We start from the raw sequence: 19293 nt of genomic DNA, 5'->3' as shown, positions 1-19293 counted from the left end.
GTTCCCTGCTCTCTTTCCGAGGCCAGAGGCTTCTCGTTGTTTGGGAATTGGTTTGACCACGTCCCCCTTCGACTCTTTGGAAAGGACCCACCCCAGCATCCTGAGCTTCCCGCAGAACAACAAGCCTGTCTGCCTGGGCCCTCACGGCACCCCTGCCCCTTCTCCCGTCACCTCTACAGCCTCTACCTTGGGCTGAGCCCCCAGCACTGCCTCCTCTTGGTCTCTTGGCTTTCACCCTTGCCTCAGTCTGTTCCAGAACGTTCTGCGGCTTCCCATTTTGCTCAGGGCCTGCACCCGCCCCATTTCCTGTCCTCTCACTTTGCTCCGGTCACCACTTGGCACAGGACCTTTGCACAGGCTGTCTCCCTGTCAGGAACGCTCTTCCCCCAGATGGCTGGCTCCTTTGCCTCCCTCAAACCCTTTTCTCGAATGTCACCCCCTGGCCTGGCCAGACCACCTCTCTCCCCCACCCTTGCTTTCTGCTCTGAATTTATGCATTCGGCTTGTTTGTTGCCAGCTCACCCCTGTGGAAGGTAAGGGCCACCATGGTGGGGACTCTTTGCCTAATTCACAGCTGAGTCTCCAGTGCCTGGGATGGAGCTGTGGCCCCAGTTCCTCCGCCCCCGGCCAGCCCTCCTCTCCCGTTGTGGCGGGCAGCTTCCCCCACTGAGATCGTTTAAGTGGACATCAGACCATTTCCCACAGGCCAAGCGGCCCTTTCTCCACAGAGAGATGTCAGAGGACACCAAAGCACATGCTGAGCCGGTAGGGGCACACATGCTGCTGATGCCAGGACACGGGGACCCCAGGGTCCAGTTGAATGGGTGGGGAGGACAGCGGCCGTCAAGCCTGCCTGGAGGACGTGGGAGGCAGCAGTCTGGGGGCAGAGCTTCCCGGGGGAGGTGCTCTTGGAGCAGCAGGTGAGGCCCAGGAGAGGAGGAATCCACGCAGAAGTGTGTGCAGGCGGGAAAGCAAGAGACACCCTCCCACCCACCACCAGCTTGCGGGGGCTGCTGCTTGAGGCTGCCCACTGAATCCAGGTCTCTGAAATGGACTCATGGCCCCAGGGTGAGGCAGCGGGGCCATCCAGGCTGGCGCTGGCCCCAGGCTGAGTCACACCCTGGGTGTGTGGCTCTCCCTGACCTGTAGCAGCTGGAGCAAACTCCAAGGGGAGGAGGTCGGGGCCTACAGGAACCACCTACACTTAACCACCTACACTTAAGGTAGCCCGCAGGCTGCAGGCCATGCAGCAGTCAGCTGATGGGGGTGAAAACCCCTGGGGACAGACCACCAGAAGGGCAGAAAGGAGGACGAGTTGTGGGAACCAGGCCAACACTTTTGGTTTCTCTTCTTGTTGAAGGGGTTGAGGCTGTTTTCTTGAAACCAACCAGGAAGAAGACTGGAAAACGGGCCTGTCCCGACACCCAGCTCAGGAGGACGACGCCTTCCGGAAGCCCACGGCACCTAAGCGGCCAGGGCCGGGGAAGCGGCTCATATCACCAGCGGGCAAGGAGAGAAATGGGAGCCCGGACTGCCCGGCTGGAAAGGTCAGGGTTGCCTGGCTCGGCTGGTGGCGCGGGCGGGAAGCCGCGCTTACGCACGCCGAGGATGCGCCCCCGCGCGGAGACGGGGCGCGTCCGAGACCCACGACCCTGAGCTGCGAATGGGCCCTTGGGAACGTCTGAACACGTTCCTGGTCCAGAGCTGGGTAAGGGAAGAAAAACCAAACTGCGGAGCGCAGGAAGGGGCGGGGCTCCTAAAGGGCTTCCCATTCACAGCCGCGCAGGACACTAGAGCCCCACGGATTTCATCAAAGCCTGACTGGAGACGACCCGCACCCGGCAGGGGGGAGACCTAGCCCCCCAGACCAAGGCCCCGGAGGCCATAATGGGACTCTGCGTCCAGGGCCATGGGGGAGGGGAGTTGTGAACACGGGCCCCTCCCTCCCCAACCGTCCTTCTCTTCTTGCGCCTTCATGTCAGCCGGGCCCCTGCACAGCCCACGTCTGTGATGAGGAAGGTGGGTTCTCAGGGCCCAGGTCACACTCAGACCCCACACCCCTGTCCTCAACCTACGCCAAAGTGTTGCTTTGTCACCAGGCAGGGATTCAGGCAGCAGCAGGTCCCTGGAGGGGGGGCCCGGGGAAGAAGCAATGATGGGGGTGAGAGTGGCGGCAGGGAATGGCACTCTCCAGATAGGATGGGGCTGAGAAATCTTAGTCAGAGGTCTTCGAGCTAGCTAGGCCAGCACTTTGCAGACCTGATAAGTGGCAGTTCTACAGGTACCACCACCTTTTCTTCCCATCACTCCTCAGAACCGTTCTCAACCCCGTGACAGGTAGAACCCGCACCCACAGGAACCGGCCTCCTAACACCAGCCTGTCTCTGCGGTTCCCAGGAATATCGGTCAGCAGACCATGTCACCGGAAACATTTTCACAAGTGCTGGCTCAGCGTCTCAAGCAAATTACTGGGTTGTGGAGAGGCAGTGCCCCGACATGAAGAAGAGGTAAAAGGTTCACGAAAACCTTCCTCATGTGTTCCTCGAAGCAGCCGCCTGTCATGGCTTCTCTCTCGGTGAACTCTGGTGTGAATGGTGCTTGCAAAACAGGGACGGAGGGCAGAACACTGGTGGCAACGCCAGGCGGTGTGGGTGTCCCGCTGGCTCCCACCTGGGACTTTCCTCCCCCCACCTCCCCACAAAGAGAGGCGGGGGTCGCCTACTGCCCAGAGCCCAGTCTTGCCTTCCACCTTTTGTAAGAGGCTGCTGAGGGACATGGGAACCAGTGTCCCAATGAAATGCTTCCCCTCAGTGAGAGGCCACAGGGTACAAAAGGAAACTGCTTGCATGGGGCTGTGATTTCCTGAGGACACTACCTACTAGATGCACCCAGTGGTTCAAAAGGAATTATGGATTTACAGTTTGTAGTTGTATTTGTTTTTATTTTTGTAACACAAAGAGGGAGAGAGGAAGTGAAGGGACAGGGCCCAGCGTCGTCCCCCAGAACAGCTTCTGAGGCATACGTTCGCCTGGGTTCGTTTTGAAAAGGCAATTTTGGGGTCCGTGTTTTAGGAAACTCTCCAGGCTGTCAATCTCAGCGCAAGCAGCTTAAAATAAAAACCTCCCATCTGTTCGCCACACAGGGATCTAACACAAAATGCAAAACAAACCTGTTTGGAAAATGCCTGCCCTTAAAACAAGAGTGAGGGCTTTAAAGATTCATTAAACACAGAATCTTCCAGGAATCAAGTTGGCTGCGACTTCACAAAACCAAAAGCACAGAATAACGTTTCCAACTGTAGAACTGCTGGCTGACAAAAAAAGAGGAGGATCACAAGATGACAGGCAGGGGGGTCCTCCCCCAACACCTGCCTCTTCTTTTTGTTCTGAACAGACTCATAAACTGGAGAGTAGAAACGCGGCCTTGCGGGTGGAAGCAGATGCCCAGTGGCGGTGGCTCAATCTCTGGGGAACAGAGGGGCGGCTCACTGTTTGCCCGCCTGTCTGCCTGGCTTCTTTTCTGGTTGACCTCTGCCGGTGCCTGGGATTCCACCTCGGCCCCGGCCACCAAACACACCTGTGAGACAGGGGAAAGGGGCTTTAGCAGAGCCGGGCTGGGAGGCCCACTGTGGACTGGGACCAGGAACTGGAATCCTTAGACTGTGGCCAAGTTGTTTAATCCCTCTGGGTCTCAGCTTCCACTTCTGTAAAGTGAGGGCAGTGATCCTACCTCTGGCGGGAAGGGCAGGCTGAGAATCTGAGATGGAGTGTCGACCAGGGCTGGGCATGGGTAGTGCTCCAGAACATTCTCAGTGTGACAAGGGACCAGACCAGGCCCCCCAGGGGTGTAAAGGATGCCAGGGAGGACAGAGGTTGGCACCAAGTCACACTGGGGCTTGGGGCGGGCTTCCTGGAAGAGAGGGCTGGGGGCCAAGGTGGAGGGCAGTCACCAGAAGGACAAAGCCAGAAGGGCTTCCAGGAGGAGGAGGGTGCGGGGGGGCACGAACTAAGACAAGGCCTGGACTCAGTCCAGGGATGGGGCAATGACCCCCAGCTGTGAGGCTGGGAGCTGCACCAGGGGACCTGGGCCTTCCTTGCTCTGGCACCACCCGCATCTGGCCCAGGAGAAAAACGACTGGGTGGTTTGTGCGTGTCCAGCCTGGAGAAGGGGCAGGGGAGCCTCCTGAGCCCTGACCTCTGCAGTCAGTGGTGGGGCTGTTTCCAAAATACATTTTACGTGGAACAATGGCACTGCTGTTGGGGGAGGTGAGTAGTCGGAGGGAGGGCATGCCCCCGGCCCAGGGAGGTCCCAGAAGGATCAGGGCAGCATGGGGACATAGAAATGTACACACAGGCCCCCTTCCTCCACAGACATGCAGGGGGCCCTCTGGGGACAGAAGCCAATGCTGGCAGGGTCTGCCTAACCTCACGTCTCATGGGGCAAGACCAGCTTTGCCAAGGGGAGCCTGGCTATGCGGGGACCCCTGTGAAATTCCCACTGGCTGTGGAAGGCCCCGTGGCCTCCGTTTGGAGCCGCTCGAGCAAGCCGCTCTCCCCGTCCTCCCTGCTCCTTCAGGCAGTTTACTTGACAGTGGTGGCCCCCAGTGAAGGGTCTAGCCCTGGGGACAGGTCCTGGGACCCCTGGGACCCTGCTCACCCCCATCCTAGGCTACTCTCCACCTGGGGTGCCCTCCTGCCCTCTTCCACCTGGCTCCTTTCTGATTGTCACGTGAGCCTCAGCTCATGGCTGGCTCCTGTGTCCTTCCCAGCCCTGCCCACGAGCCTCCAAGGTGGGCCCCGGGCCTGGCACACAGGAGGCCCCTCCAGATGCAAGAGACAAAGCCAGGTCCCTCCAAGAACAGGAGCCGGGCGGGGGAGGCGGGGAAGGGCAGGGTCTGCAGATGGCCTCTGGGCTCAGGCCCCAGCTGACTGCACAAGTTTAATTTTATGCCAGATTTATAATCTCAGGGTGGTGTGCTGGGATCTATCCAAAAGGCGTGACCTTGGCTTTGTATAAAGGAGTCATAGCAGGGAAGAGTCCCATGCCGGGGCCCCGCGCTGGGGTACTCACCCCCAGTCTAGTGAGGTGGGCACTGCAGGACCCTCTCTGCAGAGGGGAAACTGAGCCTTGGCGAGGTGCCCAGAGCACCTGCCAGGAAACACAGGCAGGGCTCAAGTCCCAGGTCTATGTGGGCCTGGACCCAGACCTAAGGGAGCACTGAGAGCCACTGTGGGGCAGGAGGGCCCAGGTGGGTGAGGGTCAGCACTGACCACCAGGACTCAGCTGGGCTCCCCGGGTTGGGCTCCTGCGGTGGGGACAGGTGGCAACCAGCAGCGTCAGCTGTTCTGCAGAGGAGCCCCATGAGTCACAGCCCCCCAGCTCCACGTAGGAGGGGCTCTGAGCCAGGCCCTCGGCACCATGACGGCACCAGCCAAGAATGTCAACACTGGGCCGGGACGGATGCCACGTGCTAGAGTCACCCCCGCCAATGGGGAGGCCCCAGCAGCCTGCTAGGGAGGAAGCAGGGAGAGAAGGGCATACCTCGCCCAGCGCCCCCCATTCCACGGCCCTTCTGCTGCTTCTGCTGCTGCAGGCCACCGCGGCCGCGGCCCTTGGCCACCACCTCCTCCTTGACCATGTCGATGATCTCATCAGGGATGCGCAGGTACTTGATGGTGCTGCCGCGGATGTAGCACTCAGGCATCCGCCAGAATTTGTCCCCGTCCTGTGAGAGAGGGTGTGTATGTCAGATCTTTGGGGCGGTGGTAGGGTCCCTGCAGAGCAGGTGCAGATGGCCGGGGCAGCATCTGTCCCCTCAGGCCGCCTGCACCTGGCATCGCCCCCGCAGGCTGCAAAGTTCTTCGTCCTGGATGGGACACTGGAGGGGCCGCCCTCCAGCAGGATCTCTCCAGATCCTTGGCAGCCCTTCACACATGACAGAGGGTGGGGCAGGGCCTCGTGAGAAGCCTCCGTGTCCTCAGCCTGTCCTCCAGTGGGGGATGCAGCCCGAAGCCTGGAGAGGGGTGAGGCTGTCCCACGTGCCAGGTGCTGCCACAGCCCAGCTCCTCCCCCTCCTGCCCCCAGCCTTCCAGAACTCACCTTCTGGAACCCTCTCTATGCACCCTGACTCATTCATTCACACAAGTATCTCATGGCAGGGTCTGAGCTGGGCATGGGACACAAGTGAGCAGGACAGAAACCCTGTGTGATGGGTGAAGAGCGCCAGGACGGGGGTAGGGAGCCAGGACTGGGGCCAGCCAGGGGCAGCTCCCAGTGATGCCCGTTTCCAGGAGAGCTAATGGAAGCTAGAGAGACAAGGGGCTTGTAAAGTTGCAGACTCCTGAGCAACGCCAACCCTGCAGTTCTTAGGATGCTGACTGTTTCCCCACCACCACCAAATACCCTGCAACCAGCAAAAGGCCTTCCCTCCACGCTACCTCCTGCTGCTCTTGGGCGGGAGCCCGGGGCCTCATCCATCAGATGAATTCTCCGGCCCCACCCCTGTTGCCCAGGACAGAAGCCTGGTAACCCTCCCCCGCCACGCCTAGAAATCAGACCAAGACACCTCCCTGCTTAGATCCCAATCAGCGCCCCGTTGGCCCAAGGACGAGGTCCAAACTCCTCAGTGTGGTTCCAGAGGGCCTGAGATCCAGCCCCACCCTGGCTGCCCTCTCTCGGCACTCGATGTGCCTTCCAGATGGAACTTTCTGGAACACACACAGTGGGCTTCCGGGCCCCAGCACTTTGCACACGCTGTTCCCACCTTTTCATGTCTGGCTAACTCCAGCCCTCAACAGGCCTTGCTTCCAGCCTCCCTGCAAGCCCCAGTCCTCCTGCATGACACTCATCGGCGGTGCCCGGGCCGATCTGGCCCAGCCCAGTGGAGGTACTCGGCAGGGACAAATGGAATGTTTGCGGGCCAACTCTTCCCAGGAGCACACACGAGAGCCCCCGACCCATACAGGAACCCCAAGAGGCCTCAGAGCATTCCTTTCCCAGAAATGGTAGGCGAGGGGCCAAGTCCGTGGGGATGCAAAGTACAGCCAGACAGAAACAATGATTGTGTGGAAGCTCAGGGCCGGGGCTGGGGCTGGGACCGGTGGATCAGCGCAAGGCTTTCCCTCAGCCAAGGGCAGGCCGAGCCCAGCGCGCTCCCTGTAGGAACAGGGTTTACTGTGCTTTCCATGGGGGCAGCTAAATGCCTCCCGACCCTTGCTCTCCTGTGCTTTCTCAGCCCCTGGGATCTCTGTGTTCAGCCACCTGCTACCCAAGGGAAGGAGGGGCTGCCATCACCTGTTTACAGATGAGGACTCCGGGTGGCCTGCGTGAGATGGTACCTCCCACCAGCCTCTCCTCCCAACCGCTGGGTCACAGAGGGGGACTCCCCAAGGGGGAGCCACGTGTCCACTCTCGGCTGGCCATGGAGGCCAGACGGACCTTGCCCTGAGACCCAGCGATTGGTTCTAGGTCCCAGAAGTGGACACAGACGTAACGGCGGCGTGCAGAAGGACAAGCGCTCAGCTGTGCTCTGTGGCATCGTCTGCCACAGGCACACTGGAAACGCCTGCCACCAGGAGGTCGGTCCCAAGAAGCAGGTCACAGAGCCGAGCAGGTGAGGGTAGGGGGTCACAGCCCTCTGTCTGCCTTTTGGGGTGTGAACTGTCCAGGAGCACAGACCGGGGTGAGAGTGGCTGCCTTGTGCTCTGCTGTATGCTGGCGTGGCGAGCCCTGGGGGCACGCTGCCAGACAGCCGGGCCCTGCCTGGGCCCTCCAGGAGCTTCCTCCTTGTAACATGAGGGGCTATCTTGGGCAGGGGGACGGAGACTGGAATCAAGGTGAAAGGAAAGCTCTAGCAGAACCCAGTGCAGATTAAGGGGAGGGAGTCCTGCCTTCATCACCGTCCTCATCACTCTGTGGATCATCCCAAGGCAGGGATGACCCTGGGGAACATTCTCCCCCACCCCGGCCCTGCACTTCCTGGTTTCAGGCCTCAGGGGAAACAAGCCCCCTGGTGGCCTGCACATCCCACAGTCACGCCACCACGGCCCACATGGTGGGCAATGCCCACAGCCAGGACCAAAGGCAGCAGAGGCTAACAAGGAGGGTGGGGCCTGCCCTGGAGGCCACCCCCTCCCTGTAGAGCAGGGATTTATGGCCAGAAGCACCCCCCAGGCCCAAGTCCTTCTTGGTCAGGGGTGGCACACGGGGATGCAGGAGCAGCTCAGTGCCTGCCGGGCAGCATCCCCGCAGGTGCAGAGTCCAGGGCACTAGAGAGACTTGGAGCCTTGTCCGGCTGTTCCCCCCAACATCCTGACTAGTCCCTCGAGCCCCGCCCCTGCAAGAGGCCCCACCCCTGGCAGGATGACTGGTGGTATAGGCTGTGGTAGGCACCCTCCCACTCCTCCCACATGTCCAGGGAAGGGCTTTTACCCCACTTGGAGGCGAGGACACTGAGGCTCTGTAAAGCCCCAGGTCCCAGTGCGCATTCCTGGCCACACGACCCCCACTCGCTCTGCCCACCAGACCGGAGCTGCCCCAAGGCCCCCAGGCAGCGAGTGCAGACTCGGGGTGGAGGGCACTCACCCTGGACGTGCAGATCACCTCACGCAAGTTGATGTTCATCCAGTTGTCGCAGCTCACCAGGTGCCCATTGTACGTCTCCCCGTTTTTGAGCTCCACCAACTGGAGAGAAAACGGGTCCCACGTCAGTCTCAGGCCCTAAGAGGGGTGCAGACTGACCCCGAAGAGCAGGCCACCACCACCGGGCCTCATTCAGACACATCCTCGGCTCTTCTTGGCACCCACTGGCCACAGCACACGGTGTCCAGGCCCCCAGGGGCCCACCTTACAGGAGACACGCTCTGCTTTCTCACTACGCTTTGCTGGGCATTGTAGACTTTCTACGATGAAACCATTTTTTTGTGTGCGGAAGAAACAAACAGACAAAACCCCCCCCCGCCCCACGTCTTTAAAGGAATGAGTAAGGGTGGCCAGGGGCCAGGCAGGTGCCCGGTGATGGCGCACATGTGATCCTTGGTGGTCTGGAAAAACTGTTTTTCATTGCAATAACTACTTGCTTATTTTGATGTGTTTCGGGAAAAGTGCGTCATGCAGAAGACAGGCTTTTGCTAGGAAAAGGCTGAGACTTAAAAAAGAATCAACTTAGAGAATGAACTTATGGTTACCAGAGGGGATTGGTGGGGGGAAGGGATAGTTAGGGAATTTGGGATTGACATGTACACAGGACTATATTTAAAATGGATAACTAACAAGGACCTACTGTACAGCACAGGGAACTCCGCTCAATATTATGTAACAACCTAAATGGGAAAAGAATTTGAAAAAGAATAGACACGTGTATATGTATAACCGAATCACTTTGCTGTACACCTGAAACTAACAACATTGTTAATCAACTATACTCCAACATAAAATAAAAAGTTAAAAAAAAAAAATCAACTCTCAGGGCTGGAGAGGCACTGGGCTCACAGCCGCCACCTCTGCACTGTTCCATGGGCCAGGCATGGGTGCAGGCGCTGGCATAATGAGCGCCAGCGGCAGCCTGGTCCGTGCCTATGACTTCCTGCTGAAGTTCCTGCTGGTGGGTGACAGTGACGTGGCGAGGGTGAGATCTTGGCGAGCCTGCAGGACGATACAGCCGAGTCCCCGTACGGCCACCTGGCAGACATCATGCGCTCTCCTGCTGCCTTCTGCAGTGCTGCAGACATTTTCCAGCTACTCTGCCCGTTTCCCCTGGCAACCACTTTAAGATTTAAAATATGATTTGTAAAGTCATCACTTTCAAGTTTGGAAAAAAAAAAAAGAAATAAAAGGAATCAACTCAGCTATCGGCCCAAGAGAAACGAAGACATACATCCATGGAAAAATGTGTTCACGGATGTTCCCAGCAGCTAAAATCTTCACGAATAGCCAAAAAGTGGTAACAACCCAAATGTCCATCATCAGTGGACAAATGGATAAATAAAATGTGATGTATCCACACAATGGAATATCACCTGGCCATAAGGAATGAAGCTTTGACACATGCTACAATGTGGACAAACCCCAAGAACATCATGCTGAGTGAAGGAAGCCAGACACGAAAAGCCGCATGTTGTGTGATCCCACTTACAGGAAATGTCCAGAATAGACAAATCCACAGAGACAGAAAGCAGATTCGTGGTTGCCCGGGGCTGGGGCGGGGGGCGGGTGGAGGGGGAGGGGAGCAGCTGCTAATGGAGACTGGGTCACCTTTTGGGGTGACAGGATTGCTCTGGAACTACATAGAGGTGGTGGTTGCACAAAACTGTGAATGTACTGAACGTCCCTAAACTGTACTTCAAAAGGTTGAATTGTATGGTATGTGAATAACGTCTGAATTTAAAAAAAAAGAAAAGACAACAGAACATATTGACAGATACTACACTTTATCACGAAAGGACAAAGCAGCTTAGGGAATGAGCATCGCATGAACCTATCCATATTTTTAAAAATCATTCACGCTCACGCACACGTTAAAAGTCCAGATGTGTATATATCAAAGAATAGTTAAATTGTTGGGAAGATGAACAAAGAGGGGCTTCCACTTTCTCTGAATCTCTAGTATTTGACACTTTTAATAAGCATGCGTTACTTTGATCAGGAGCAGAAATGACACAGGTCCTGACGCATGTGGGAGGGAAAAAAGGACAGGCAGGAAGCGGCTTTGGCTGTAGGCACCTCACCCTTTGCCCAGTGTCCCTGTCCCTGTGCTGAGGCTGGTCCCCGCTGAAATGTGCCATCCCAGACCAGCATGTACTCACCATTGGGTGATTCTGAGCCGTTTTCAGCAGTGACAAAGGAAGCTGAAAGGCAAACAAAAGCACATGACTTGTTTCATCAGCCAGCGCTGTGGAGCCCTGGCCTCTGGGCAGGGCTGAGACTCCAGGAGCACACATTCCCCGACAGAAATGCAGCTTCTGAACTCTGCCCAAGCCCAGGACACATACCTGCCTCCTAGCTTAGGACAGAAAAGTCTCAGGAACACCCCCACCCCTGCAATCGCAAAGGCAGCTGCCCTCTGGTCTTGGCGCTGACCATTCCGGGCATTTCTTTGTAGCTCAGGCTGCACACAGTCCCACCCCTGACAGGACCAGGTGTAGCCCTCCATGCTTATCAACAGCACACGCACACGGGTTCTGCTGCTGCTTGAATTTTTTGCTCCACTGATGTTTCTGAGATACATCCAGGCTAACACATGCAGCTCTAGCTAGGCCTTTCATTGTCGGCATGGTAGGTGGTTATCATCACACCCACTTTGTGGACGGAGATACTGCGGCTTAGAGACTGAGGAACTTGCCCGGCACCAGTGAGCTAGTGAGAGACGGAGCTTGACTTGACCCCATCTGTCAGAAGCCAGTTTACGCTGAGCCCACAGGGGGCTCAGGGGGCAGCCCTGATTGAACCAAGAGTAATTTGGCCAGGCGCCACTGGCCTCCCAATCAGAGGCCACATCTGAGCTGGGTGTTCATAGAGGAATTCACCAGGTGAGAGGAAGAAACATTTCAGAAGAAGCCTGTGGTCACTGCAAGTGAGAGCAGATAAAGGATGGGATTTAAAAACGCCCCCTGATAAGGTGAACTTTCAAGATAGTTCTTTTCCCATTATTGCTGAATTTCTTTTTTATAAACAACATATAGTGTAACTGGGGAAAAAAAGTCAGTTCTTTTCATTTAGGGTACACAAATCACAACCCGTACACTGGGGCCTGTCTCTGGGTCTCCAGAACGGTGACTCAGGTGGCAGTGCTTGGGTCCAGGGTCCAGTGACAGCCTATCCAGTATAGCCAGGTGAAGGTTCTAGACCAAGGGCCCCACAAGATGGGAAACTGCCTCAGCAAGGACCACACCTTGCCCGAGCAACTTTGGAATCCTAAATTGGCCTGAGCCCCAGGACTTCTTGGCAGGGGAGTCCCAGCCCACCCTCACACTCCAACAGGGGGCAGCTGCTTCTCCAGGTGGTGGGGATTGTGAGGCCTCTCTCAGGAGGCCACAAGGGCCCTCAACCCCCAGAGGATGGCTCCCTATGGAAGAGCTTGGTGGGGGGGATATCTCACATCCCACGGGCCTTCCCCTAAGAGCCACCCGGGGAAGATCCAGGGGCGGCAGGAAGCCAGGCCCAAGCCCACTTCCTGCACTGGCTTCCTGGAAGGGCACGATAAGGAGGAAGAAGGAGCCACGTGGAGAGGAGGTGGCTGCTCCGAGGAGGGTGGGCAGGCAGGCTGGGGTCCCAATGTGGCCAACCTGCAGCTCCTGCCTTTTCCTCTGGAACGCATCTGTGTGATGCTGCCGGGTGCGGAGAGCTGGAGGCTCAGCCGCGCGTGCGCGAGCCACACACCCAGGGGGTATTTTACAACGGAGAAGCCTCACACTTTGCTGGGCAAGCCTGTTCTCTGTGCCCACAATGGGAATCTGGACCAGGGCGATGACACACCTAGGTCCTCCTCCCAGATCAGCAGAGAGGGGACAGGACCAGCTTAGCCCTGGAAGGCGAGAATGAAGATGGACTCAGTGCTGAGAGATGGAGGGAGGGTCACAGCAGTACAGTCAAGGCCCCTCTAGATGAGGCACCAGAGGTAGAGCAGTTGGGACCTGCCCAGGGACACGGAGCAAGATCCTGCTAAAGCCGGGGAAAGTAGGCTGATGCCTGTCGGCAGGGGACCCACAGACGTCCTTCAGTGGCATACAGAGCCTCTATGCCAGTCCCTCTCAGGTTGCCACCCTGTCCCAGCTACTGGCAGCACAGCCGTGAAGGACCCACAGCCTCCTTAGCTGTTGCTGGCAGTGTGCCCTCAGGATACGGCTGCGACACAGATGGGTCCAGCACCTGCTCACAACCCTCGCCTGCGCAGCCGCCCCCTAGGCAGGCCAGAGCCAGGCCTGACACGGTCCAGCAAACTGGCCCACTCTGCGCCTCACACACCATGCCCGGTGCTGCTGGCCAAGCTTTGTTCCTCGGTTCCCTCTGCCTGGGGTGCCCATCCCCAGGCTGGTGGCTGCTCCCTCGGCCAGGCCCTCATTATAACCCCATGGAGGGAACAAGGTTTCCACCTGGGCCACCCTCTGCTGTTTCTATTATAGGACGTAGCCAGTCTCTAATTAACTTGTTTATTTATTATGTCTCCCTGGCTAGACTGGAAGTGCCACAAGCCTCCTGCTAGACTGGAAAATTCAGAGGGTGTGGACTTTGTCCAGCACTGAACACCAGGGCCAGGCACACGTGAAGGACTCAGTAAATATTTTCTGAACAAATACAGCACACACCACCAAGGGAGGCACTTGGGGCAGCAATGCCAAGCAGTGGTCACATCTTGCCATCTTCTACGTCCTTGTCCCCAAACTGTGCTGGAGACAGAGGCGAAGGGAAAGGGAGGATCCCGGTGAACTTAAAAGCCAAGGGGAAGGGGCTTCCCTGGTGGCGCAGTGGTTGAGAGTCCGCCTGCCGATGCAGGGGACACGGGTTCGTGCCCCGGTCCGGGAAGATCCCCACATGCCGCGGAGCGGCTGGGCCCGTGAGCCATGGCCGCTGGGCCTGCGCGTCCGGAGCCTGTGCTCCGCAACGGGAGAGGCCAAAGCAGTGAGAGGCCCGCGTACCGCAATAAATAAATAAATAAATAAACTTTAAAAAAAAAAAAAAAAAAAGCCAAGGGGAAGGGGCGGCGGCAGGAGTGGGGGGATGGAAGACACTTGAAGGTGCCAGGGAGACAGGAAAGGGCCAAACACCCAGTTCAGGGGGAGACAGGGTCATCCGGAGTCGGGAAAGTCATAAAAGAGTTTCAGGCATGAGAACTTTTTCTGGCCTTTCTCAGAACGCTTGGGGTCTGACCCTCAGGCCTGGACCAATCCAGGGCTAGACCTAATAGTATCCTGAGGCTCCCAACTCAGGAAGCGGTTGCAGACCACCCACTCCCTCGCCCACACCTCTGCTTCCGGCCCTGCCCTGACCACAGGGAACAGGCAGTGTGTCATGCCTTGTCCACTCCTGAACACTCCTCAGAAGCGCGAACAGGCTGAATGAATGAATCTGTACTTCACACAGACACTGTTCTAGGCTCTGGGACTATATGAGGATAAAAGACAAAGATCTTGTCTCCATGCCCAGTCCCTCAGACCAACTCTACCCTCCAGCAGAGAGGAACCTGCTTCCTTCTCTCCATCTTCACACTGACCAGGAGAATTTAGTAAGCCCTCATGGTCAGCTCTGAAAAATGTGCAGCAACCATCTCAGATCAACTCGGGTGCTGATGGACCAGGTACTCTCCCAAGAAGCTCCCAGCTCTCAATTCCTCTGTGTGGACCTCCGTTTCCCCGCTGGGGGCACAGACACTCCCTGGGTTAGATCTACAACTTCCACAACTTGTGAGCGCCATGGCCCTGGGGAGGCTTCCTGTCAGGGCCTCAATTTTTCTTTTTGTGAACTGGGAGGATGCAGTTAGTCCATCCTTAGCTCAAAATACCCCCTCTCCCTCTGAACAACATACTGTGTGACACAGGAAGAAGCAAACCCTTCTCTGGGTCTGTTTGTCAGCCTGAAAAAGAGAGGCACAGGAGGTTGTGCGGCTAGCATTCTAAGGGCCTTACAAGCCCTGAAATTCCCTAAATTGGTTTAATTTGAGAACGCACACCGGCCCCCTACTTCTTGGCCCTCTAGCTTTACAATCTATGAGGTTAGACTGGGTCGGATGCACTCGGAGTCACCTCCCTGCCCGAAGAGTCACTCTGCGGCATTCACCGGGCCCTTCGGTGGGTCCCCTTCCTCTCCGGCCTGTTTCCCCACCTGAAAAATGGGAAGACTGCGGCTAGACCGCTATACTATGATTACACGTTCGGTCAGTCCCAAGTTCCCCTGAGACCGACTTGCTGGGTGTCCTGAAAGAAGCCCCTGCCGTCCCCGGTCTGTTACCACCCCCTCGGGCCGGGGGTGGGAGGACTCGAGGCCCGGATGGCACGCTCGCAACGCATCACCCCTGCCCCAGCACCCGCCCCGAGGGCCCTTGGCGGCCGGCTCCCCCGTCGTCTTGCCCTCACCATGGTGTCGGCGGGGACCGGGGTCGCCGGCCACTTCCGCCACCGCCGCCGCCGCTCACGTTCCCGCCGGTAGCAGCCCCGCTGCGCGCCACTAGGCTGAAATGGAGTGGCAGCGACGCGAGCCAGTCAGAGAGGGGCTCGTGGGAAGGACAACCAATCCACGCAGAGTAAGGCGAGGCCTACTAAGCACGAGGGCGGGGCGGGCCGTGTTCTCACAGGAGAAATGAGGGACAGACTCGTAAAGTGCCGCCGTGAGTGCTGCAAAAGGGGGCGGAGCAATGTGCGCAGGCGCGGGAGGCCTTGTGGGCAAGAGCGCATGCGCAGGCGAAACCCTCGCGGATCTCGGCTCCACGCTGTGGGCGAAGGCGGTTATTACCTCCAGTTTCGAGAGAGAGAGAAATGGAAGCTGTTTGGTTGTTATTGGGATGTGCTTATGTCTCCCTTCGGGCCCCTCCTCTCCTGAGTCTCATTATTGTAGTTGACCATTATCCAAGGCACGTCTTTTGGTAGGTTGGAATCCCGGCTGTGCCCTTTGAGCCTCAGTTTGCCTCCCTTTGAAATGGCCGTAATAATAGTGTATGCGCTATAAGGTTGCAGTGAGGACAGAACGAGTTAAGCCACGGAAAAGCACGTAGAACAGAATCTGGCACATACTGAGCACTTGATACACGGGTGTGCAACATTGAGCACCTACTATGGACCCGCTCCTAGAAACACATAAGTGAATAAACCAGACAAAACTCCAGGCCCTCCTGAGGCTTAGGAGCCCACTGAGGAGACGGCCGGTAAACAAAATAATTAGGAAAAGGTATTCGTTTCCTTGGGCTACCGTAACAGAGTGATCAAACTGGGTGACTTTAAACCATAAAACTTGACCCAGAAGTTGAAATCAAGGTGTTGGCAGGGTTGGTTCCTTCTGAAGGATCTGAGGCACAATTCATCCTATGCCTCTCTCCCAGCAATCCTTGTAGTCTTTGGTTTATTTCTTTTTATCTTTTTATAAATGTATTTATATTTCTTTTCGGCTGTGTTGGGTCTTCGTTGCTGCGTGCGGGCTTTCTCTAGTTGTGGCGAGCAGGAGCCACTCTTCACTGTGGTGTGTGGGCCTCTCACTGCGGTGGCTTCTCTTGTTCCAGAGCACGGGCTCTAGGCATGTAGGCTCAGTAGTTGTGGCGTACGGGCTTAGTTGTTCTGCGGCATGTGGGATCTTCCCAGACCAGGGCTCGAACCCGTGTCGCCTGCATTGGCAGGCAAATTCTTAACCACTGTGCCACCAAGGAAGTCCTGTAGGCCTTGGTTTATAAACTCATTACTCCAGTCTCTGCCTCTGACATCACATGGCTTTTCTCTGTCTCAGATCTTCCTCTTCTTTTCTATGAGGACACTCCTTTTTCTCTTATTAGGCCCACCCTAAATCTAGGATAAATTTCATCTTGAGATCCTTAATTATATCTGCAAAAAGACTTTATTTCAAATAAGGTCATATTCACAGATATGGGGGTTAGAACTTATCTATGTTATCCAAGATATGCTAGAACATTTCTTTTTAGGGACAATACTCAACCCACTACATCAAGTATTAGCTATGATTCCTTTGAACATAGACATTTATTTGAATAGTTCATGTCTCCTAGGTGACCATGCATGTACTTTCACACACTCACGAGCATATCTGCAGCCTAAATTTCCAGGAAAGGTCCAGCTGGATGACCATCGAGGGTTCCTTCCTCTGCCTTGACTTCACAGATGTCTTGACCTTCAGGTCTGTAAATGAGACATAGGTGTTCTCCTCCAGTGACTACCCTTTTCCAGGCCTCCTTAGTGTCAGCGCTGGCCCGAGAGCTTTTTCTTTTCTTTTTAATTTTTTGACTGCACCACGTGGCTTGTGGAATCTTAGTTCCACGACCAGGGATTGAACCCACCCCGGCAGTGACACTGACAAGTCCTAACCACTGGACGGCCAGGGAATTCCCGAAAGCTTTTTCTTACTAAGCCCAGAGCCAAGCTCTTCCAGCTGTAAAGTCCCTATTCCTCTCAGAGCCAGCTCAGGGAGCCCCTGATGCTCAGCTTCTCAATAAAAGATTCCCCTGCATCAGGTCTACCCTGATCTACCCTCCAGGACCTGGTGAGGGGAAAGGGGTCTGGGGACTGGCTTTGCTATGAAGGGACTGAGTGACTCAGGCATGTTTCTCCCTCCCCCTTCTCGTTAAAAACAGGAATACAGGGGCTTCCCTGGTGGCGCAGTGGTTGAGAGTCCACCTGCCGTTGCAGGGGACATGGGTTCGTGCCCCGGTCCGGGAAGATCCCACATGCCGCGGAGCGGCTGGGCCCATGAGCCATGGCCGCTGAGCCTGCGCGTCCGGAGCCTGTGCTCCGCAACGGGAGAGGCCACAACAGTGAGAGGCCCGCGTACCGCAAAAAAAAAAACAAAAAACCAGAAATACAGATCTTCCTGGACTTACGATGGGGTTACGTCCCAATAAACCCATCATACGTTGAAAATATTGTAAATTGAAAAGACATTTAATACATTTAGCCTACTAAACATCGTACCTTAAACGCACTCAGAACACTCACATTAGCCTATAGTGGAGCAAAATCATCAAACACAAACCTATTTGATAAAATGTTGAATATCTTATGTAACGTGTTGAACACTGTACTGAAAGTAAAAAACAGAATAGTTTTAAGTGTATCAGTTATCTACCATTGTAACCATATGACTGACCGGGAGCTGAGGCTCACTGCCAACTGCCCAGCATCACGAGAGTATATGTCTAGCCCCGGAAAAGATCAAAATTCAAAGTTCAGTTTCTGCTGAATGATTGCTTTTGCACGTCATGAAGTTGAAAAATCTGAAGTCAAACCATCATAAGTCGGGGACAGTCCGTGGTCATCTCTGCTAATCAGGGTTACTGTGTGGAGTGATCACATGTGAAACCCATATAGAGTGCCAAGCACCTGGTAGCCCTGGACCCACAGTTGTCCTTCATGTCTTAGTTTGGGGTCTGCCCTCCCCCAGAAGCTGACCCTGAGATGAGGACTCAAGGACACATGGAGTATTCAGGGGGTGACCCCAGGAAGTCCCCACTGGGGATGGAGACCTGAGACAGGGAGGGAAGGATCCCTGCAGTGGATGTCAATGAGCAGGTGACAAAGTGGGCACCTGAGGGTTAGTCCAGCTGTGGACCTTAGGGAGACAGCATAAGAGCTTGTGTCTCAAAGTGGTCCCACCCAGGGTCAGGGCAGAGTTCATTTTCCCCTCTATCATTGGCTTGGGGTTGCTCCCAGGGTTGCTGGTGAGGTCAGGGAAGTGTGCAGGATGCTAGTAAGTGGCCAACAGTGATATGCCGATTGGGCTAGAGGGATCAGTGTGACCAGCAGAGCCTTATTTGCCGAGGGTAAAGGCCGCTTTGATGTAAACAACATAAACTGGGCTACATGAAGTGCTCCAGCGTCAACATGGTGGTGGAAGTAGGAAGAAAATTGCATGCTGGTTCACCTCGTTCTGACTTTTCTATGTTCAGTCCTTCTCCTTTTGCACAACTGACAAACTCCTGTTCATCCTTGAAAATTCTGCTTGGGTGACCCCGTGTGGCGGACTATGGTTACTGCAGATTTGGTCAGCTCTTTCAACACAGGGGTGGCCAATCGGAGTTCTCCGTCCACCGGGGCATAGTCGTTGGCTAAAGAGGAGCAAGTGACCAACCAAGGCCAATTAGACTCACCCTTGGGACGGATACTGAGGGCCAGAAGGGAGAAAAGTGCTTTTCATAGAGGTTTTTTAAAGTGCAATAGTGAAAGCCCAGTGCCATCCCGACTGATCTTCTGGAAGAAGCTCTCTGCAGGTTGAATCTAACATAGAATTCCTCTGTGGAAAAGAGGCACAGTTTTAGCCCCTGGATCTAGCTATATCTGAAGTCATAAGGTGCGACTTTCCACTTATATGAGCCCAACAAGTTGTCTTTTTTTTTTTTTTTTTTTTTGCTGTACGCGGGCCTCTTACTTTTGTGGCCTCTCCCGTTGTGGAGCACAGGCTCCGGACACGCAGGTTCAGCGGCCATGGCTCACCGGCCCAGCCGCTCTGCGGCATGTGGGATCTTCCTGGACCGGGGCACGACCCCGTGTCCCCTGCATCGGCAGGCGTACTCTCAACCACTGCGCCACCAGGGAAGCCCCAAGAAGTTGTCTTTTATTGCTTAATTCACTTGGAGTGTGGACTCTGTCC

At 55.9% G+C, this 19293-nt stretch overlaps 1 protein-coding gene and 1 long non-coding RNA gene across 2 annotated transcripts; one reads left to right on the top strand and one right to left on the bottom strand.

Moving 5' to 3' along the window:
• Window positions 1-1287: 1287 nt before the first annotated feature.
• Window positions 1288-3275, top strand: LOC116752143. The gene is made up of 2 exons (XR_004349415.1): window positions 1288-2019; window positions 2398-3275. It is a non-coding gene; the product is annotated as an uncharacterized LOC116752143 (long non-coding RNA).
• Window positions 2921-15166, bottom strand: LSM4 (LSM4 homolog, U6 small nuclear RNA and mRNA degradation associated). The gene is made up of 5 exons (XM_032628847.1): window positions 15066-15166; window positions 10803-10844; window positions 8584-8682; window positions 5542-5725; window positions 2921-3576 (listed from the first exon to the last, which is right to left on the bottom strand). The coding sequence occupies exons 1-5, from the start codon at window positions 15066-15068 to the stop codon at window positions 3485-3487; spliced, it is 420 nt and encodes a 139-aa protein (XP_032484738.1). The 5' UTR covers window positions 15069-15166; the 3' UTR covers window positions 2921-3484.
• Window positions 15167-19293: the final 4127 nt, after the last annotated feature.

The sequence above is a fragment of the Phocoena sinus genome, chromosome 3 (genome assembly GCF_008692025.1).
Source record: "Phocoena sinus isolate mPhoSin1 chromosome 3, mPhoSin1.pri, whole genome shotgun sequence".
NCBI lineage: Eukaryota > Metazoa > Chordata > Mammalia > Artiodactyla > Phocoenidae > Phocoena > Phocoena sinus.
Note: the sequence above shows the minus strand (reverse complement) of the source record. Positions and strands in the feature narration are given on the sequence as shown.